The 17788-nt window shown below is 43.1% G+C and overlaps 3 protein-coding genes across 3 annotated transcripts; 1 reads left to right on the top strand and 2 right to left on the bottom strand.

Annotated features, from left to right (window-relative positions):
• Positions 1 to 3100: 3100 nt before the first annotated feature.
• LOC115673254 (transcription factor MYB25-like) lies at positions 3101 to 10326 on the top strand. The gene is made up of 2 exons (XM_030595366.2): positions 3101 to 3895; positions 8972 to 10326. Exons 1-2 carry the CDS (start codon positions 3550 to 3552, stop codon positions 9829 to 9831), a joined length of 1206 nt encoding a protein of 401 aa, XP_030451226.2. The 5' UTR covers positions 3101 to 3549; the 3' UTR covers positions 9832 to 10326.
• A 1337-nt stretch (positions 10327 to 11663) lies between these two features.
• On the bottom strand, positions 11664 to 14072 carry LOC115673244 (UDP-glycosyltransferase 76F1-like). The gene is made up of 2 exons (XM_030595355.2): positions 13504 to 14072; positions 11664 to 12764 (listed from the first exon to the last, which is right to left on the bottom strand). Exons 1-2 carry the CDS (start codon positions 13979 to 13981, stop codon positions 11833 to 11835), a joined length of 1410 nt encoding a protein of 469 aa, XP_030451215.1. The 5' UTR covers positions 13982 to 14072; the 3' UTR covers positions 11664 to 11832.
• Positions 14073 to 15261: 1189 nt separating this feature from the next.
• LOC115673246 (UDP-glycosyltransferase 76F1-like) lies at positions 15262 to 17567 on the bottom strand. Its single transcript, XM_030595358.2, has 2 exons — positions 16992 to 17567; positions 15262 to 16167 (listed from the first exon to the last, which is right to left on the bottom strand). The coding sequence occupies exons 1-2, from the start codon at positions 17467 to 17469 to the stop codon at positions 15284 to 15286; spliced, it is 1362 nt and encodes a 453-aa protein (XP_030451218.1). The 5' UTR covers positions 17470 to 17567; the 3' UTR covers positions 15262 to 15283.
• Between the last annotated feature and the right edge of the window lie 221 nt (positions 17568 to 17788).

Genomic DNA, 17788 nt, shown 5'->3' with positions numbered 1-17788 from the left:
TTAAATTGTGATATTAAGGAAATGAGCGATTTTCAGTTCGGAAACTGAAACTATTCGAACTGGAATAAAAAAATGGTTACTCTTTTTTCAATATCCAAAACAAAACCTGAACCAAACGGAAAATGCACAAAATTTTAGTTCGATTCCTATTTTGATTCAATTTTCCAATTCGATTCTGACAACCGTACCTCGTACAAGTCCAAAATCCTCGTGTATTGTGGATTGATATTGGGGGTGAGCATATGTCCCAATTCAATTTAGGAATTAGCCAAATCGAATTTGAACAGATCAATTCAAGCCCCGTTCTCAGGTGAACTAGGTGGGTTCATGAGTAAAAACCCCGGGGTTAGTTATTTTCTGAACTGCTAGTGTAAAATCGATTTTTGATGGGTTCTAATCTTAATTAAAAGACATATCTAAAAGTTGGTTGCTAAATAGATTTGATCCAAGGTGACTTAGGGTGCATTTGGTAATATTTCTATTCCCGGGAACGATTTCTTTTCAGAAATAATTTTTTCTATTTATACTCCCTTTACCAGTTTCTAAGTAAAGAATGTGTTTGGTATGTAGCCAAAATTTCTATTCTCATAATAGAAAACGAATAAATAAGCGTTTGGTGCGATCCTAATTTTTTTTTTGGACGCGAAATTTCTTTTAATTTTTTAATAATTTTCTAAGATTTTTCTAATCTTTTAATTTATTTTCTGTTTTTTCCTCCTTTCTTCTTCCTCCTCTAACCAGTCGTTAGGCCTTGGTGATGGTTGATGACCTGCTAGAGACAAGGGTCGCCCTCGGGTGAGCCTCGCCTAGCCACCGCAAGGTCGGCTTCGCCTAGCCATGACGAGGCTGAGCCTCGTCGAGGCTCGGCGACCGGCCAGAGGAGGAAGAAGAAGGAAGGAAGGAAAAAAAGAAAAAAAAGAAAATGACATTGTTTCAGAGATTGTTCTCGTAAACAAAGAAGTATATTATTTTTACTTTTTAATTATGTTCCAAATTTATTCCTTGGCCACTTTTCTATTCCAAGGAATAGAAAAATTAACCGACATTATCAAATGGATTTATGTTTTTTTTTTTTCTATTACTGGGCCCATGAGAGGCCCTGAAAGCAAAACTATGGCTAGTCCATTAGTACATGGGCCTGCGAATATGGGCCTGACCTTGCCATTGACTTTCCGAATAGGGTCGTTTCTCTTTGACCCAGTTAGTGGTCGAACCGGACCTCGCACCGCTCCAAGATCCCTGTGTCTTTGTGGATTGTGATTAGGAGTGAGCATAAGTCCCGATTCAACTTGGGAACCAGCCGAACCGGATTGAACATATTGGTTCAAGCCTCGTTTTCAGTGAACTAGGTGGGCTCATGAGTAAAAACCTGGAGATTAGTTATTTTCTGCACTACTAGACTACTAGTGTGAAATCGATTTTTGACGAGTTCTAATCTTATTTAGAAGATATATTAAAAAGTTGCTGCTAGAGAGATTTGATCCAAGGTGACTTAGAAAGTATCGAAGTGCCACCATTATTTTACCAAGAGAAGTTAATGTTTCAATTTTACCAAAATTATAAATTCTATATGTTAAAAACTAAAAAATCTATATACTTGTGACCTAGTTCTCGGGCCTAGCCTTTTTTTTTTGGTCAGGAATACTAAATAACTCAAAGAAAGTCTGTTGACATCATAAACTAACATAGGTTACAGGGTTAAGACAGCCAATTATGGAGTTCTTTTTTCCGCTAGGCCTTAATCACTCAATTTGCTAGCTTGTTTGCCTCTCTTGGACGATGGGTCTGACCATAAAATCAAGATGGGCTAGCTTTGCTTTGCATTCATCAATCCAGGCCCGAATATCCCATGGGCAATGCTCCCCGTTCCTTAGACAGCTAACTGTCAAAGTACAATCTATTTGTATTTCGACCTTTGCCGCACAAAAATCCTCTCAGTAGCACCCTTCCTCTACTACAAACCGAAGACAACTGAGCAGTGCTAGGGTTTCAGCCACCAAGATCGATCCAGCAAGAACTGAGATTGCGAAACCGTGGTCGTGCATCGCCCCTGTGACGGCTGAGTCTGATGAACCCTTTGATTTTGAGCAATCATCGTTGATTTTGAGAGAATCCTTTGCCGGTGGCTGCCAAGCAGGAGGTAAGCGAGCTTCTTGTTCCATTTTCCTTTCGTACTACGGTTCCACCTCGGGAAACTAGCCTGCTCTTTAATTGTGAGGTCTATTGTCCTAGTTGGGTTCGGTCGGTGTGATTGGAAGATGTAGGCATTACGCACCTTCCAAATTAACCATAGAATGCTCGCGATTTCCTTGTTTGGCAACAAGTTTGTGTTAAATTCGAAGCAATGTGAGATCCATTTTTCCAGATTGAAACACGCCTAAAAATTGTCAGCTCTAAAGGGTCCTGATTTTGAAAATCCAAATTCGATCCTAAACCGAGTAGGTTTTAGCTTTTTTTTTTATATATCAAAATACCGATCTACCTTAAACCAATTGCTCCAAGCGGGATTAAGAAATTTAAAATCTCCTACATGAAATTGGTTAGATCTAGGCAGGGTGAACCACGAAGAGAATGGTTGGTCTAACCAGGCTAGAAATTGAATGAAAAATTGATGTCCATAAATTGTAAGCTTATTGTAATTGATCTCTCCTATATATGCAGCTTCCAATGTCCTCTACCTTCATAACTGGATTAATTGTCAGACAAAATATCCATTTCATAAAAAAACCAATCGCTCTACTTAGAATTAGGATGCAATTTCATTTCTCCGGTACCTAATTTCGACATTTCAAATTAAGGAAAGTCGTTTTTCGTATTTATATTTCAATGTCGTCATCAAACACGTCCGATCAGGCAAATAAAGGATCAAGGATCGAATTCAGCCGGGTGAAGACTTGGTAACGACGATTACAATATCCACGATTCTTTTCGCGTGAATTCTACCAGATCTGACGGTCCAAAATAGAGTTTCCATGCACCGCGCGCCCACACTGGAGTTCCCTTTTGGGCGGGATGAGTTTGAGCTTCACCACCTTCGGCCTTCCGGGGGGGCGAAATGTCCGATTTACCCCTGAGGGCGAGAGGACAAGAGGGAGACTCTTCTGAAGCTTTTCCATATATGAGCGGGAGCCGATATGGTGGGTGGCGGTGGTGCTGGCTGCCATACCAGGCGGCGATGAAGGAAGGAAACGGTCGTCTTCCTTCTATGGCCCCTCCGTCTCGTCGCGCCACGTTGACGGCGGCGATGCGGGCCTCGTATGGCAGTCCAGCTCAGGGACGGCTCGCGCTCTTCACAGTCGTCGTCCTCCTCCTCGTCCTCGCCGTCCTCATCCCTTTGGCAGCTCTCTCTTTAATGACCTTCCTCGCTTTGCACTTCCGAAACCGGCAACCATGTCTCATCACCACCCACATTCGCTTCGCTTCCCCTCCTCTCCATGCCGCATTCGCAGCGGCGCTGGTTCTTCTTCTTCGTCCTCCGCCACCACCGGAGAGGGAGAGAACCCAGAAACGTTCGCGTCCCTCGAACCCTAGGAGCCTAAGAGCCGCGCGATGCGCCCGGGCATGGATTTCGACCTGAACGTCGTCGAGCGGGAGGGCGGTGGCGAGGAGCCGGAGCTGGCGGAAGAGGAGGAGGAGGAGGAGGAGGAGGAGGAGGAGGAGGAGGAACAGGCCGAAGTGGAGCCGCGGGAAGGAGGAGGAGGAGGGGCCGGCGGGGCTCGGAGGGGCCGCGCTTGGTCGGCGGAGGAGGACTCGATGCTCGCCCGGCTCGTGGCTGCTTTCGGGCCGGTGAATTGGAATGCCATGTCGGCGATGATTCCTGGTCGGACCGAGAAATCGTGCAGGTTCCGGTGGTTTAACCACCTCGATCCTAGCGTCAAGCACGAGCCTTTCAGCGGTAATCGCATAAGCCTACCTGCATTCTCGTTTCTTTTTCTTTTGTTTTGTTTCGGCAAAAAGAAGGGTGTACCATAAAGATGATGCTGAGAACCGGGTTTTGTTTGGCATTGATTTGGTTCGACTCGGAGTTGTGCTTAATTTTGAATTTAGCTTGTGGTTTGATGCACTGAATCTTACTGCAAAGTTTGTCTTTCGTCTTCCTCAACAGAGCACAATTTAGAGGTTTCCTGTATGAACTCTGCTGTGCTTTTATCATGGTACATTATCCTGTTGTCAGCCTGTTGACTACGATCCTAGTACTTGTGGGCGTGTCTGTGTGTGTAATTTTGCGTGCACATTGAAACTGTAGAGCTTAATTCTATTGTGTGCTGCAGTGAGTCTTGACGAGCACCTCCATGTCCGTTTTCGAATTTTACATCTTCAGGAGTTGTGTTTTATGCACCCGATATGCGTTTTAAGTTAAAGATGATGGTTATTGCATCACCTCTCTAGTGGCTGCATCACCCTTTATTTTTCATGTAACTGCTTGTGTCAGTTAGCTGAGTTGACCGCTATGGAACAGAGCTCACAGAACTCTCTCATGTGATACGAGTGTCAAGATATGCCGAGAGCCTGACACATTGTTTCTTTTAGGCTTAAAGCTCGATCATGTGATTTGCATGTCCTGAATTATGAGTAAGAGGCGGTAAGTCTTGAAGGAGAGTTTACAAGAACTGCACTTTCCTAATACATGCACCGGGTGATTGGAAATGATCCGGTTTTATCAGTCTTAATTATTATTTAGCACTTCTGGCTTCAGATTCTGCTATTATAGTTACTTAATGGATCGTAAAGGTGAGAGTTTGAGCTTTGAGCTAATGAGAATCATCGTATGTTCTTCATGTTTTCCATTCTTAGCTCAATAAAATTTACGGTCCTTATAGAAAATCTTGTGGTCACTTCAGATTTTTCTGTTGAAAGTCGAATAGTTGGATATCTTAAAGCTTTGGCTGAGCCGTATGTGCGCATTTTGCAGTATGTCTCTGTCAATTTTTCTCCCGATTATAGGTAGTCCTAGAAGGCACGTTAGAAAGTAAGCTTTCCTCAGTGGAAATTGAAATCTGATACCTTGGTAAACTTTTGGAATGACCAGCATGCTATTTGACAGTCTACACATGCATTTAAACTGCGATCGTGATGGACTGCATATAGATCTGGTGCAACCAAGCTGCCATTTTTGCAATCCTCATCTTATTATACACTTATTTTGAATGCCCTTTCATGATCCTCATCTAATAAGGTATGTTGCAGGAAAATGAAGTTCATAAGCTCCCAAACTTGGAAGGACGACTATTTTGTGATAGTCTCTTGGTTTTTTCTCTTTGTTACGAGAAACTGGAGCTTACGCCTTTTCATTTTCCTCGAAGAGTGCTGGTTTCACGAGAGTTGCTTCCAATGTGTTTATCTTTCCATTTTCTTGAAGAGTGCTGGTTTTACTGGAGAGGATTCCAGTGTGTGTTGCATACTTCAAAGAACATTTTTGTAGCTCACTGTACTGGCTCTAGCTTTCTAACATGCTAGGCTAGGTGGAGTATAATTTTTCTTATATCTTGGTTTCCCTTTCTATGCACGAGCAAAGAAATTGTATTTGTCCCCTTCATATGTTGAGGACCTTAATGCCATCTAGTTGCCCCTCAATTTGTAAGTCCACTCTAATGGGTTTCCTCTATCACTACAAATAGCAATTAAAAGAGTCGATTTCCTGGATTTATGTCAAAGTTAACTCATAGTAAAATTCTAACAAACTCCAAGTAAAATCAGAGGGTTCTTATGGGTTAGCGAGTCATTAACACCAACTGAGCAAGCGAACTATCCATTCTAAAACTCTAGCTCGAGAGGTTAAGCATAACTTATCTCTATTTGCTCTTGCCAAAGCCCTCTAATATTCTTTAATCTCAATCTTAGAATTTCTAATTCCCTTGAAGCCCTAGTGAACTGATCAATTTGTGTTAATGACCCTTAGTTACCAAAAACCCCACCCCCTAAGTACATAAGAATCGCACGGTCGTATGATTTATATCAATGGCATGGCATCGTTGTGTTTAACATACAAATATTTTGTAGACCTATGTACCTCTGCTTCATATTTGCAAGAGACACGTTAATAATGGTTTTGATTAGTAATTATCACGGAAGTGTGCATGTCATAATATCTTAGCATATTAGTTGTTGAAATGAAGTTATTAGAGCCTATTGATGTTGTCTCTCTCTTTAAGAAATATGAAGAAGCCTCCCTTATTGTGCCAATTTTTAGACAAGTAATGCTGTTCATTCCTGTTCTCGTTATAGGTACCAAATCGATGCATGTTTCAAAGCAATGAGCAAACTAGTTGTAGCATTGGAAAACTTTATTTTTAGGTGAAGATGGGAAATTTTGGTTCTTGTATCGCAATTGTTATATCATAGGATGTAACAGGATGAAGAATACAAATCATCAAGGATATATGATAACTCACGGTACCAAGTGATTAATGGTAAACAAATTAAAAAGCATGACGAGTCACCGTAACTACTTTGGCGTCGACCGATCTGATCTCGACTTTTGGAATTACTATACATTACTTTAAGATCATGAAATGGTGAAGGAGAAGCAAGGGAGGCTGGTTAGAAGAATTATGCTATACATAGTTTTGGTAAGACACAGTAGGACTCATGAGTAGCTTGTGCATTAAAATGATTGAAGAATGTGAACTGAAGAAACAAAAAGGGTATATTCATGAAAAGCATCTGCATATTGGCTGATGGAATGCATTCTAAGCTCTAGACGCTTTCCCTAAACATTTTCAGTGCCTTAGAATCAGCATGATTTTGTTTTTAGCCAATGGAGTGTATTGGCCGAGGAAATCAAAGATCTAGAATGGGAGCGTCCACTCTAAAAACAAATGTTCACATTCTCATCTTCCAAGTCACGATTTTGGTTTCAGCCAATGGAGTGCATTGGACATAAAATTTCAACGACATGCTTTATATCATAGCATATTCTTTTTTCTACGATTCATTCACATTTTTATGGTATTATATGGAAATTAGCTCATGACTTGAGAACCGAAGTTTCTGAAAAATTGCCAATCCGCAAGTTTCTAGCAATCAATTGCATAATTTTTATTTTCATCTCTAACGTCTTCTTAAAGACTGAGGATGAATTATTATGTAGGAGTATATCCTTTTGATATAAATAGAAATGTGATTCACTAGGAGTTATTTTGGTAGAATTAACTGGTTCATTAATGTGGTTCTAGTCATTTGGTGTGCTTCTAGATGATAAGAGTTGTTAGCATTTCCCAAGATGTGAAGTTCTTGTAATTTGGAATCTTGGTCTACATTCCTTTTCAGCTCAAGGAACTTTTGGCTTTGTCGACTGACGCTTCATAAAGCCTCTTATTGGAGGCTCATCATACTCTATGATTCGCCAGTATTCTATATCGGCCTTTTTATAATGCTTTTACTTCTTCAATGACTTATATTTGTTAGTCGAAAGTACGGCATATGTCAAGCCGCTGATTTAGGCCATTTAATGAGGTCACGTTGTCTACCGTGCTTTAAAGAAAAGTGGTTTTTGAGTGTATTTGTGTTAATTGTGCTGTTCTGCCTTTGACTCTGCTTGCTTTTGACTATGATGAGCCGTTTAATGACCTGACTTATTAGGATGGTCAGGGGGACATTGGAGCCTCAGCTCATGCATTGGTTTACCGAAATCATGTCCCCTATCCCACTTCCCTAAAAAACACGACAAACTAGTATGCTTGGTTTCCTTGGTTGGAATAGCTAGTACTAAACCCTAGTAACTTAAACTTTATATTTGGATGAGGCATCAAAATGGTTTTGTGGTTGTGGAGACTATCACCAATGCAGAGTAGTCAGTAGATAGTCTTTCACTATAAGGTGATAGATGGAACTGCCAAAACAAAGTGGCGAACTGGTGTGTAAGGCGTGGGAAGGTTTTCAGGAGCGTAGCCTATTAAAACGTCATAATGTATCGTCCGCTTCCTACAATACGACCTGAGGGTGTAGATGTTATCGCGAGTAAGCAAGTAGTAATTGCGTGTTGAGGTGGGAGCCAGCTAGTCTTGATTAAGTATCCATATTAAGTTATGGCACATGTGTGTTGTCTTCTTGCGTGTAACCAGTGAAGGATAGTTCACCATGTAAATGCCCATTCTCATGTCATTATTGGCATGTTTACAGAGAATTGATTGCCGTATGCTGCAAATGCCTGGTTTATTATCTCGTATTGATCTGAACATCTTTTGTGTCCGAGTGCTTTCCATATAGGAATGTCATAACATGCTCTTTCCTTGATTCGACCCTTGACTAGAAGGCAGCTGGAGACAATATGTAGTACTAATGGTCCTTTAGATAGCCTGCTTGTGTTATATACATCTACAGCTATCGGTACATTAATACAGCATCGATTGGCAATTCTGGTGGCTCTTTTCCCAATTTAGATGAATTTGGAGGTTTGCTTCTATTTTTTTCGTGGATAACACTATGTCTGGGCTTCAAGGATACAATTGTGTTTAGGCTTAGCCAAACACAGATACATACACGGCGCATGTATATTGAGGCCTGTATCAGAAACATTATGGATTGCGTGCTGAGTCCATTGACTTGTTCTATAGATTGAACAAGCACTTAATAATAAATGTGGCTTGATAAGATTTGGTCAAATAGAATGTTTGTAAATTGTAGATGCCAGCATACTCTTCGAGAAATTTACGTCATGGCTTCTCCAGTGGTACCTCCGTTATCTGCTCTAGAATGAACTACAGGGGTAACCCTCTTTCCTTGTTTGGGAATACAATGTTATTTTGGTGCCACTTTATAATTGGCAAGTAAGGTCGGTTGAAGATTTGTAGACATCTACATTGTTCCTTTAAGTGCCACCCTTCACACCTTCTTATCTTCAATAACCATATGATGAGTGATTAATGCTTTCGCTAGTATGCTCGCTATATTCATGTTGACTATATTTGTATAGATCTTGCTTCGACGACTTTTATACTCGTGATGTTCACTGGTGTTTTGTTTGATACAGAAGAGGAGGACCAAATTATCATGATGGCCTGTCAAATCCATGGTAACAAATGGAAATCAATTTCAAGGATGCTACCAGGTAGAACAGGTTATGCAATCAAGAATCACTGGAATGTCAGTTTGAAAAACAAGCAAGCGGAGCAAAGGAATCCCGAGTTATGTGCCAGCGACATGGTAGCAGTTCAAATCCTGGCGGAAATGAAGGCATTCACTCGAAAGGCACTGTCCATTGGAGATGTGGTGATGAGCAGAAACCGAGAGGGAGGAGATGGTGGAAATTCTCATGGACATCAGAACTGTGAAGATCAAGCATTTCAAGCCAAAGGAGGTTTTCTTGCTGCTGAGACAAGGGAAAACCCTCCTGTCCTTCGTCCAAAGGCAAGTTATGGCGCATTTAGGGTTTATTACCCTCCAAGTGGTGGTCCTGGAAATAGTTCTGGTGCTTCGACCGTGGTGCCCCTCCAGGGACCTCTAGCACAGGCTCTTGGGTCAGAGTTTGGCGTCCACCATTTTCTCGAAGATGCCCATGGGGAGCCTTTGATTCCTCACCAATGTGGCTATGGTTGCTGTTCAGGCCAAAATGGACCAAATGGTGGAAGCTCCTTGTTGGGGCCTGATTTCATTGATTACATTGAGCCTCCCTCCTTCTCGAACCAAGAGCTGATGTCTATGGCAGCAAACTTGCACGAGATTGCATGGACTCGAAGTGACCCTGGCTTTGTCAGTACTGGGATGCCGAGCATGGAGATGTGGCAGCCGACCCGCCCCAGCGAGAGAGATTCTGCTGCATTTGCTTCTGAAGCATCAGGACAGGAAAATAAGGATGATCCCAGTGGCAAGTTGAAGGGTGTGATACAGTAATGTATCGGATGCTGAGCCGGATTTTGTGGTGCCAGCTCAAGTTGAATGTTTCTGTTAAATGCACCACTTCTTTCTTTCTTTCCTTTCTAACATTCTGAATGGGACATCGCATGAGAATGGAGTTGATGACTCGTGTTTTGCCTGCCTGAGAATTGACAGCAATAATTTGATGTTCCATTGTTGATTATGTTGTATTGGATTCTTTCTTTCTGTCCGTCTAATGCCCTTGATTCGCTATCTCTGTCTACATAATGTTTGAATTGCAGCATGCCATCTTTTTCCCTTCGATCTGTGGGGGCAATTTCGCAACTTTTCAAATTGCAAGTTTTCTTGACTGACGAAGTTCATACTCTATTGTATGGTGGTGCTGTTTCATCCGTGACAGCTTGAAGATCTGATGTACAAAGATCCCATGGCTGATCAGTGTTAAAAAAAAAGAAGAAGAAAGAAATCTCATGATGCGATTTTGCTGCACTTTTTCACAATATCCTCTACCTAGCATGTGGAGATACTCCTCCTTTTGGCCAATTTTGGTACTTAGGGTCTGTTTGGTTCAACTTTTCAAATGCTATTTGGAGAAATACAAATACCTTTAGGTTAAGAAGTCTCTTATAGAAATGCAAGTGGCTTTTAGTAAAAAATCATTTGTAAAGCTACTTTGGCCCAAATAGTATTTGGTAATTTTTTTTTTGCAAATAGGCTTTGGGAATTATCATTTTTATTAAAAAAACCTACCTTACCCTTCGCCGGAGCCGGCGAAGGCCTACGGTGGCCGGCGAGCTAGATCTAGCGCCGGCGGCCGTCGCCTGAGGTCGGACGACCCATGACGAGCTAGATTTGCCGTCGGCGGCCGTCACCCGAGGTCGGGCGACCCCTGGCGAGCTAGATCTACCGCCGGCGGCCGCCGCCTTGGTTGCGCGACCCTCGCCGCTGGCGGAGGCCAGGCGACCCAGGCAGCAGCCGCCTGAGGTTGCGTGACCCAGGTGCCGGCCACCTGAGTCGGGCAACCCAGGAGACGGTCGCTTGTGTCCCGCATGAACCCGAACAGCGCATCCACTATCAAGCATGCAATCGGTGCGTCCGGGGACGACATTTCTTCTCTCAAGCATTCCTCGAAGGGAGCAGCGCACTTGGCATTCAGGAGTGCGATCAAGCGGACGACGTCCGATGTGGAGGCCTCCGATTGGCCAAGGCCGTCGCCGATGGAGCGAAAGGCGAAGTGGGGGTGCGAGGATGGATCGGGAGCGTTCAAGTCTGTGTGCAGGATGGTGATGGAGAAGCCTCGGTTGTGGAGGATCTGAGCTAGTTGGAGCATTGGGTTGATGTGGCCCTGGAGTGGCACGGGGAAGAGGACGAGACGGCGGTTGTTTCTTTGGTTCATTTTGGATTGAGTTTGTGTTGGGTCAGTCACACACTAAACACTCGAAAGCTTGTAGCTTTTGATAGAACTTGATTAGAGGTTGGTGATACAAAGAAACAGGGATTGATACGGAGACTGGGCTTTTGCAGATTTGTGAACTCTCGACTGCAACTATGTGCATTGAAGTGGGGAAGTTTGTATACTAGGTCATACGAAGACTGCTGACTAGAATGGGAGTGAATGAAGACAAATTTGAGAAATCGATGCTATCTGATTTGTGTCTTAAGATCCGTCAAGGATTGGGCATTGCACTAAGCACTGGCCGACATCAATGGCAGTGTTGTCCTCGTCTTCGTGCTCAGTGAATGCCCTGTTTCTACGAAGTTGCTCATTGCTCAACATCCATTTCAAGAAAGACTAGTCTTAATTGCTTTCTTTCTTTTCTCTTTCTTTTGGGCCCATAAGTATCCAATGCATTAAAAACGGGTCGATGTAGGTTGAGAATACAATATGTACAACAACATTATGAGCAGATCAACTACATTATGGCGAAAGACAGGTTTATGCAGTGATCCTTGATTGTGCATGGAGCATCTTTCCAAGAATGGGATCAAAAGGAGAAAGCATCAGTTGAATCTGTGCTAGTTACAGAGGTTAACACTTACTTCAAGAGCTGACAACCTATCTTCAGAATCACATCTCAAAATGTGATTGACTAATCCATCTAACCCTCGGTATGAAGACCCACCTGGTGTCAAGCACCCGCTTGCCTTCTCCTTCAAAACCAATGCCCTCTGTCTTGTTTCTTCTCCTTCTCTCTCCACCAACACCCTCTTGATGGCCCTTGCAATGTTCTCTCTCTCAAGCCCACCATTCAAGTGCACTCCAACCCCCCAAACATCGCTCACATACCTTGCATTCACTCCTTGATCTGCAAAACAAGGCATGCACAACATTGGCACTCCTTCACTTATGCTTTCCACAGTGGAATTCCAACCATTGTGGGTCCAAAATGCTCCCACAGCAGGATGAGCCAGCACTTCCACTTGAGGTGCCCATTTCACTATCTTCCCTCTCCCTTCCAGCGCCTTGAGGAAGTGGCTCGGTGACTTCTCTGGCCACTCCGGATCGCCAACTGACCCGGGCCGGACCACCAACAAAAAGGGCTGCTGAGAGTCGGCTAGGCCTAGTGCAATCTCCAAGATTTCTGCGTTGCTCACGGCCGCCGAGCTCCCGAAGCTCACGTAGATGACGGACTTGAGTGGCTGTTCGTCTAGCCAGGAGATACAGCTTCTGTCCTCTGCTAGTAAGCTGCTCGAAGAAGATGTCACGCAGCATTTGTGGAACGGACCGATGGGAAAAACTGGGACCGACAGAACTTCCCGGAGCGACGTGAGAGCAGGGTGCTCTAGCTCTTCGAAAGTGTTGAAGATGACACCGGTAGAGCTCTTGACTACCTTGACCAGGTTATCAAATAATCGGAACATCATCTCAGGTTTCTGCGAATCGACCACGGGGATGTCTCGAACTAGTAACGGCGGAAACTCCTTCACCGCCTCTTCGGATCGTGAACCTGAGAGTGAAAGAAACTATACTTTATGAGTTGAAGGAAGCAAGCAACATACGGATCTTGACATCCAGAGACGCCCAGATGATTTTATACAGAAAACTACTGTCATCCACATATATTGCACGGATTTATATAAACTACAACTATAATTTGTAGATTTTTCACATAAGTAATTTAGTCAACTGTTACATTAGGTATAAGAATCAAATCCTTCAGATCGCATACATCGGGAACGCCGAATGGTAGGTCTCAGTTCTAACTTCAAGAGACGTTAAACATTTTGGCCAAAACAACCAAAGACATCATTAACATCAAGCACCTCACATCTCAACGAGTCAATTAATAATTATAGTGAAACTTAAAATAGCGATCTATGGTGGAATATTGCCAGTTTTTATAGTCATGAACATCGACTCACTTGTGTTATGGTTATTCAATATACAATGCAAAAAGGATTTACTAAGATGATATAGCTAATCAGTACGGCTTATCACATCGTTTGATAAGGTGGGTTGTGCGAGTCCGTCTTAGTACTCTGAAATATATGATAACATGATTAAGAAAATCGAATTTGACCACCCAAATCCATTTTCAAAAGTCCTTACATCAAAATTAGGGCAATGAAGAAGAAACTAGACTTTTTTTGTTCATTCATCACGGAACACACATGATCAGATCTTTTGAACCGAGAAAAGAGAAGCATATATACTAACTCACACCTTGCAACACCAAAAAAGCTTACCGTCTGTTGGAACATATCCTTTTTCCTTGAGAACCGGAAGTATAGTATAAACATAAAGCGACGCCGCGCCGCCCGTCCGCAACACCAACGCACGGACCTTCAACCTCTCGGCTACACCGCACATGAAGCTGAACAGCTGATCCGATATCAAGCACGCAACAGGCACCGCATCAACACCCGGAGACGGCATCATTTCCCGCAGGCATTCCTCGAAGGGGCTCGCGCACCGGGCATTGAGGAGCGAGACGAGCCGAGGGATGTCCAACGTGGAGGCCTCCGATCGGTCGAGGCCGTTGGCGATGGATCGGAAGGCAAAGTGAGGGTGGGAGGACGGATCCGGGGCGTTGAAGTTGGTGTGGAGGATGGTGATGGAGAAGCCTCGGGTGTAGAGGATCCGACCCAGTTGGAGCATTGGGTTCATGTGGCCTTGGAATGGTAGAGGGAAGAGGACCAAACGGTGGTTGTTTCTTTGGTTCATCGTGGACTTTGTTTCTCGGGTAGCTCAAACGTGAATGGAGGGAGGTTTCCTTGTTGAGATGTACACCGGAATGTTAGAATATAAGTATGAGTTATGTTAAAGAAATCCCACATTAAATAATTAATGTGATGCAGAGTAGTTAATATAACTTAATTGATCATAATTTATTGATTTAAGTTTTTAAGTAACGACGGCGTCACGCGACACGCGAAGCTCGCAGAACTAAGCTGGCAAATCGACCGGTCGCTTTCATCGTCGGTCAGCTTTCTTACTTTTTCCCCTTTCTTGTTTTTTTTTTGAGCAGAACGTCTCTGGTGTTTCTCCGTTCTGTTTTTCAGGGTCAGCCCGTGCCCTCTCTTGTCTTATCCCCAAAACGCCACGAATAAAATCGATGAGGACTCGATGGTTGATGGGTGATCAATGAAGACACATGAAGCTATTCTTTAGGGCTTAGCGGGAAAAAGTGATCAATGAAGACACTCGCTTTAGATGAAGTCGGTCGTTTTAGTTTTAATTTTTTTTAGGTCGGAAGGTCGTTTTAGTTTAAGAAGTGACGAGTATAGCTCCGCACTTTCGGCCGGTTCACAAAGGACGCAAATCTTGCCTAAGTGAATGTTCGAAGCGGACATGCTATTCTCAAACAACGTGCCTCAGTCCCAAATGCGAAAAAAATTGCAGCAAAGAATGCGAATGCGAAACTATGAAACACCCTTATTCTTTTTCAGGGATCAAATTCTATCACGGCAGCAAATTCGATTCCTAAAATTTTCAAATGAATGAATGATCTTTTGAGCGAGAATTTTAGGTGTGACAACTGATGGTCCGGATTGAATCTTATAATATACACTAGGTTGATGGATACTTGCTCACAAATCGAAAATTTGATCACCAGTGGGACTTAATTACACTTTTTAATAAAGAAAACTTCGAATTCAATGACTCGAATTAATAAGTTTTGCCGAGGATACTTTATAACGTGATGAGTTTAGAAAGTGGTATGACTTCAAAGTTGATATTCTTAAACCCCCAATAACGCCTATACTAATAAGACCGAACGAAAATTAATACATTCAAAATACAAGCTCTCATATAAATGTTTAGAAATGAGTGTAGAAATAGATGCGTCTAAATGGATCTAATTAAACATATCATGTTGACATGAGTAGAATGTCAGTTGATTTAAATCGTGTTTAAGCGTGACACAAATAACTTAAAAGTGTTAATTAACGAACGGCAGATTTATTATTTATTCATCAACGGAACGACTCTATTAGACCATGTTTAAGTTCGGACAACATATGATTATTCACAAGACAATATGTGGCTGACCAATGCGTCCAAGGCTTGGTATGAAGACCCGCCTTGTCCCAAGCAAACAATGGCCTTCTCCTTCAAAACCAATGCCCTCTGTCTTATGTCTTCTCCTTCTCTATCCACCAACACCCTCTTGATGGCCCTTGCAATGTTCTCTCTCTCAAGCCCACCATTCAAGTGCACTCCAACCCTCCAAACATCGCTCACATACCTTGCATTCACTCCTTGATCTGCAAAACAAGGCATGCACAGCATTGGCACTCCTTCACTTATGCTTTCCACAGTGGAGTTCCAACCATTGTGGGTCCAAAATGCTCCCACAGCAGGATGAGCGAGCACTTCCACTTGAGGTGCCCATTTCACTATCTTCCCTCTCCCTTCCAGCGCCTCAAGGAAGCGGCTCGGCAACTTCTCTAGCCACTCCGGATTGTGGACCGACCCGGGCCGGACCACCCACAAAAAGGGCTGCTCAGACTCGGCTAGGCCTAGTGCAATCTCCAAGATTTCTGCCTCGCTCATGGCCGCTAAGCTCCCGAAGCTCACGTAGATGACGGACTTGAGTGGCTGTTCGTCTAGCCAGGAGATGCAGCTTCTGTCCTCTGCTAGTAAGCTGCTCGAGGAAGATGTCATGCAGCATTTGTGGGATGGACCGATCGGGAAAAAGGGGACCGACAAAACTTCCCGGAGCGATGTGAGATCAGGGTGTTCGAGCTCTTCGAACGTGTTCAAGATGACACCACACGAGTTCTTGATTGCCTTGATCAGGTCATCCAATAATCGGGACATCACCTCGGGTTCCTTTGAATCGATCGCTGGGATGTCTCCAACTAGTAACGGCGGAAACTCCTTCACTGCCTCTTCAGATCGTGAACCTTATACACACACAGTGCAATAAACCATAATTTTATGAGAAAAAGAAATTCACTAAGCACAGAAAAGCAAGAAATATATAGATCTTGACATCCAGAATCGCTCTGAAAATTTTATACTGAAAACTACTGGCATACACATACATTGCCCGGATTTGTATAAAGTAAACCTATGATTACTTACCATTAAAATCGGTAGTCTCTTTCCTGTGAAAAGCTTTTTGATATAGACAAGAATTTTAAATGTTTATTAATAAATTTATTATGCCAGGGTTAAGAATTAAAGCACTAGACAGATCCATCCGATCACGTACATTGCGGAGCAACGCACGGTTGGGGTTGGTTCTAACTTCTCTGTTGTAAAGACACGTTGAACAATTTGGCCAAGAACAAAGACATTATTAAACACTAAGGACCCTCAAATCTCGACGAGTCATTTAGCAATTATTTTGAAATTAATATTGCTAGTTTTTTATGAGTCATGAACATCAACTCACCTGTAGTGAAAGAACATGTCATGGTTATTCGATGAACAATGCAAAAACGATCTACTAAGATAATATAAGTACAATATATCTTATCGTTTGATGAATCATGTTGTGTAAGTCAGTCTTAGTACTCTACAACTTATAATAATATGATAAAAAAAAAAGCGAACCTGACCATCCAAATCCATCTGCAAAAGCCCTTCACCGAAGCTGGGGCAATGAAGGAAAAAACAGACTTTTTTTGTTCATTCATCACCAAACACACAACAATCAGAACTTTGAACCGAGAAAAGAGAAGCATAAATTAACATACGCCGTGCAACACCAAAAAGGCTTTACCATGTGTTGGGACGTATCCTTTTTCCTTGAGAACCGGATATATAGTGTAAACATAAAGCGACGCCGCACCGCTGGTCCGCAACATCAACGCACGGACCTTCAGCCTCTCGGCTACGCCGCAAGTAAAGCCGAATAGCGAATCAGATATCAAGCACGCGACGGGCACCTCCTCACCACCCTGCAACGACATCATTTCCTGCAGGCATTCCTCGAAGGGGCTCGCGCACCGGGCGTTGAGGAGTGAGATGAGGCCAGGGATGTCCGACATGGAGGCCTCTGATTGGTCGAGGCCATCGGCGATGGATCGGAAGGCGAAGTGAGGGTGGGAGGACGGATCCGGGGCTCTGAAGTTGGTGTGGAGGACGGTGATGGAGAAGCCTCGGGCGTAGAGGATCCGACCAAGTTGGAGCATTGGGTTTATGTGGCCTTGGAATGGTAGCGGGAAAAGGATCAGACGGTGGTTGTTTCTTTGGTTCATTATGGACTTTGTTTCTTCTGTCGCTCGCACGTTAATGGAGGGAGGTTGTCTTGAGATATATACAGAAGCTTTAATGCTGTTGCTTCATATGGTCTTTCCAAGTTGGGATTCCAGAACAAGTCTAGCTGTTCATGCGAGTTATAATAAAGGGCTCGAGTTGGATCGGTCGTGAAGAATCGGGAAATGAATATTAGGTTTAGGTGAGTATCGCCTGTCAACAGATGTCATGAACATATTTTATGCACTCCAGGTCCAGAGATTACCATATAAATGTGGTTACTTAAAAGTATGTTGACAAGAGTAGCATGTCAATTGATTA

This window comes from Syzygium oleosum, unplaced genomic scaffold, assembly GCF_021117445.2.
Source record: "Syzygium oleosum isolate NSW1041296 unplaced genomic scaffold, Sole_v2.1 Sole_v2.02, whole genome shotgun sequence".
Classification (NCBI taxonomy): domain Eukaryota; kingdom Viridiplantae; phylum Streptophyta; class Magnoliopsida; order Myrtales; family Myrtaceae; genus Syzygium; species Syzygium oleosum.
The sequence above is the reverse complement of the archived record's forward strand: the minus strand, read 5'-3'. Positions and strand labels throughout refer to the sequence as shown.

What these genes read in the sequence shown, in the direction of transcription:
- LOC115673246 (XM_030595358.2), bottom strand. Translation starts at nt 17,469, where the DNA reads ATGAACCAAAGAAACAACCACCGTCTGATCCTTTTCCCGCTACCATTC. An exon ending in AGGATACGTCCCAACACATG is followed by an intron (nt 16,168 to 16,991) that starts GTAAAGCCTTTT and finishes TGTGTGTATAAG; the next exon opens with GTTCACGATCTGAAGAGGCA.
- LOC115673254 (XM_030595366.2), top strand. Translation starts at nt 3,550, where the DNA reads ATGCGCCCGGGCATGGATTTCGACCTGAACGTCGTCGAGCGGGAGGGC. An exon ending in CAAGCACGAGCCTTTCAGCG is followed by an intron (nt 3,896 to 8,971) that starts GTAATCGCATAA and finishes TGTTTGATACAG; the next exon opens with AAGAGGAGGACCAAATTATC.
- LOC115673244 (XM_030595355.2), bottom strand. Translation starts at nt 13,981, where the DNA reads ATGAACCAAAGAAACAACCACCGTTTGGTCCTCTTCCCTCTACCATTC. An exon ending in AGGATATGTTCCAACAGACG is followed by an intron (nt 12,765 to 13,503) that starts GTAAGCTTTTTT and finishes TTTCACTCTCAG; the next exon opens with GTTCACGATCCGAAGAGGCG.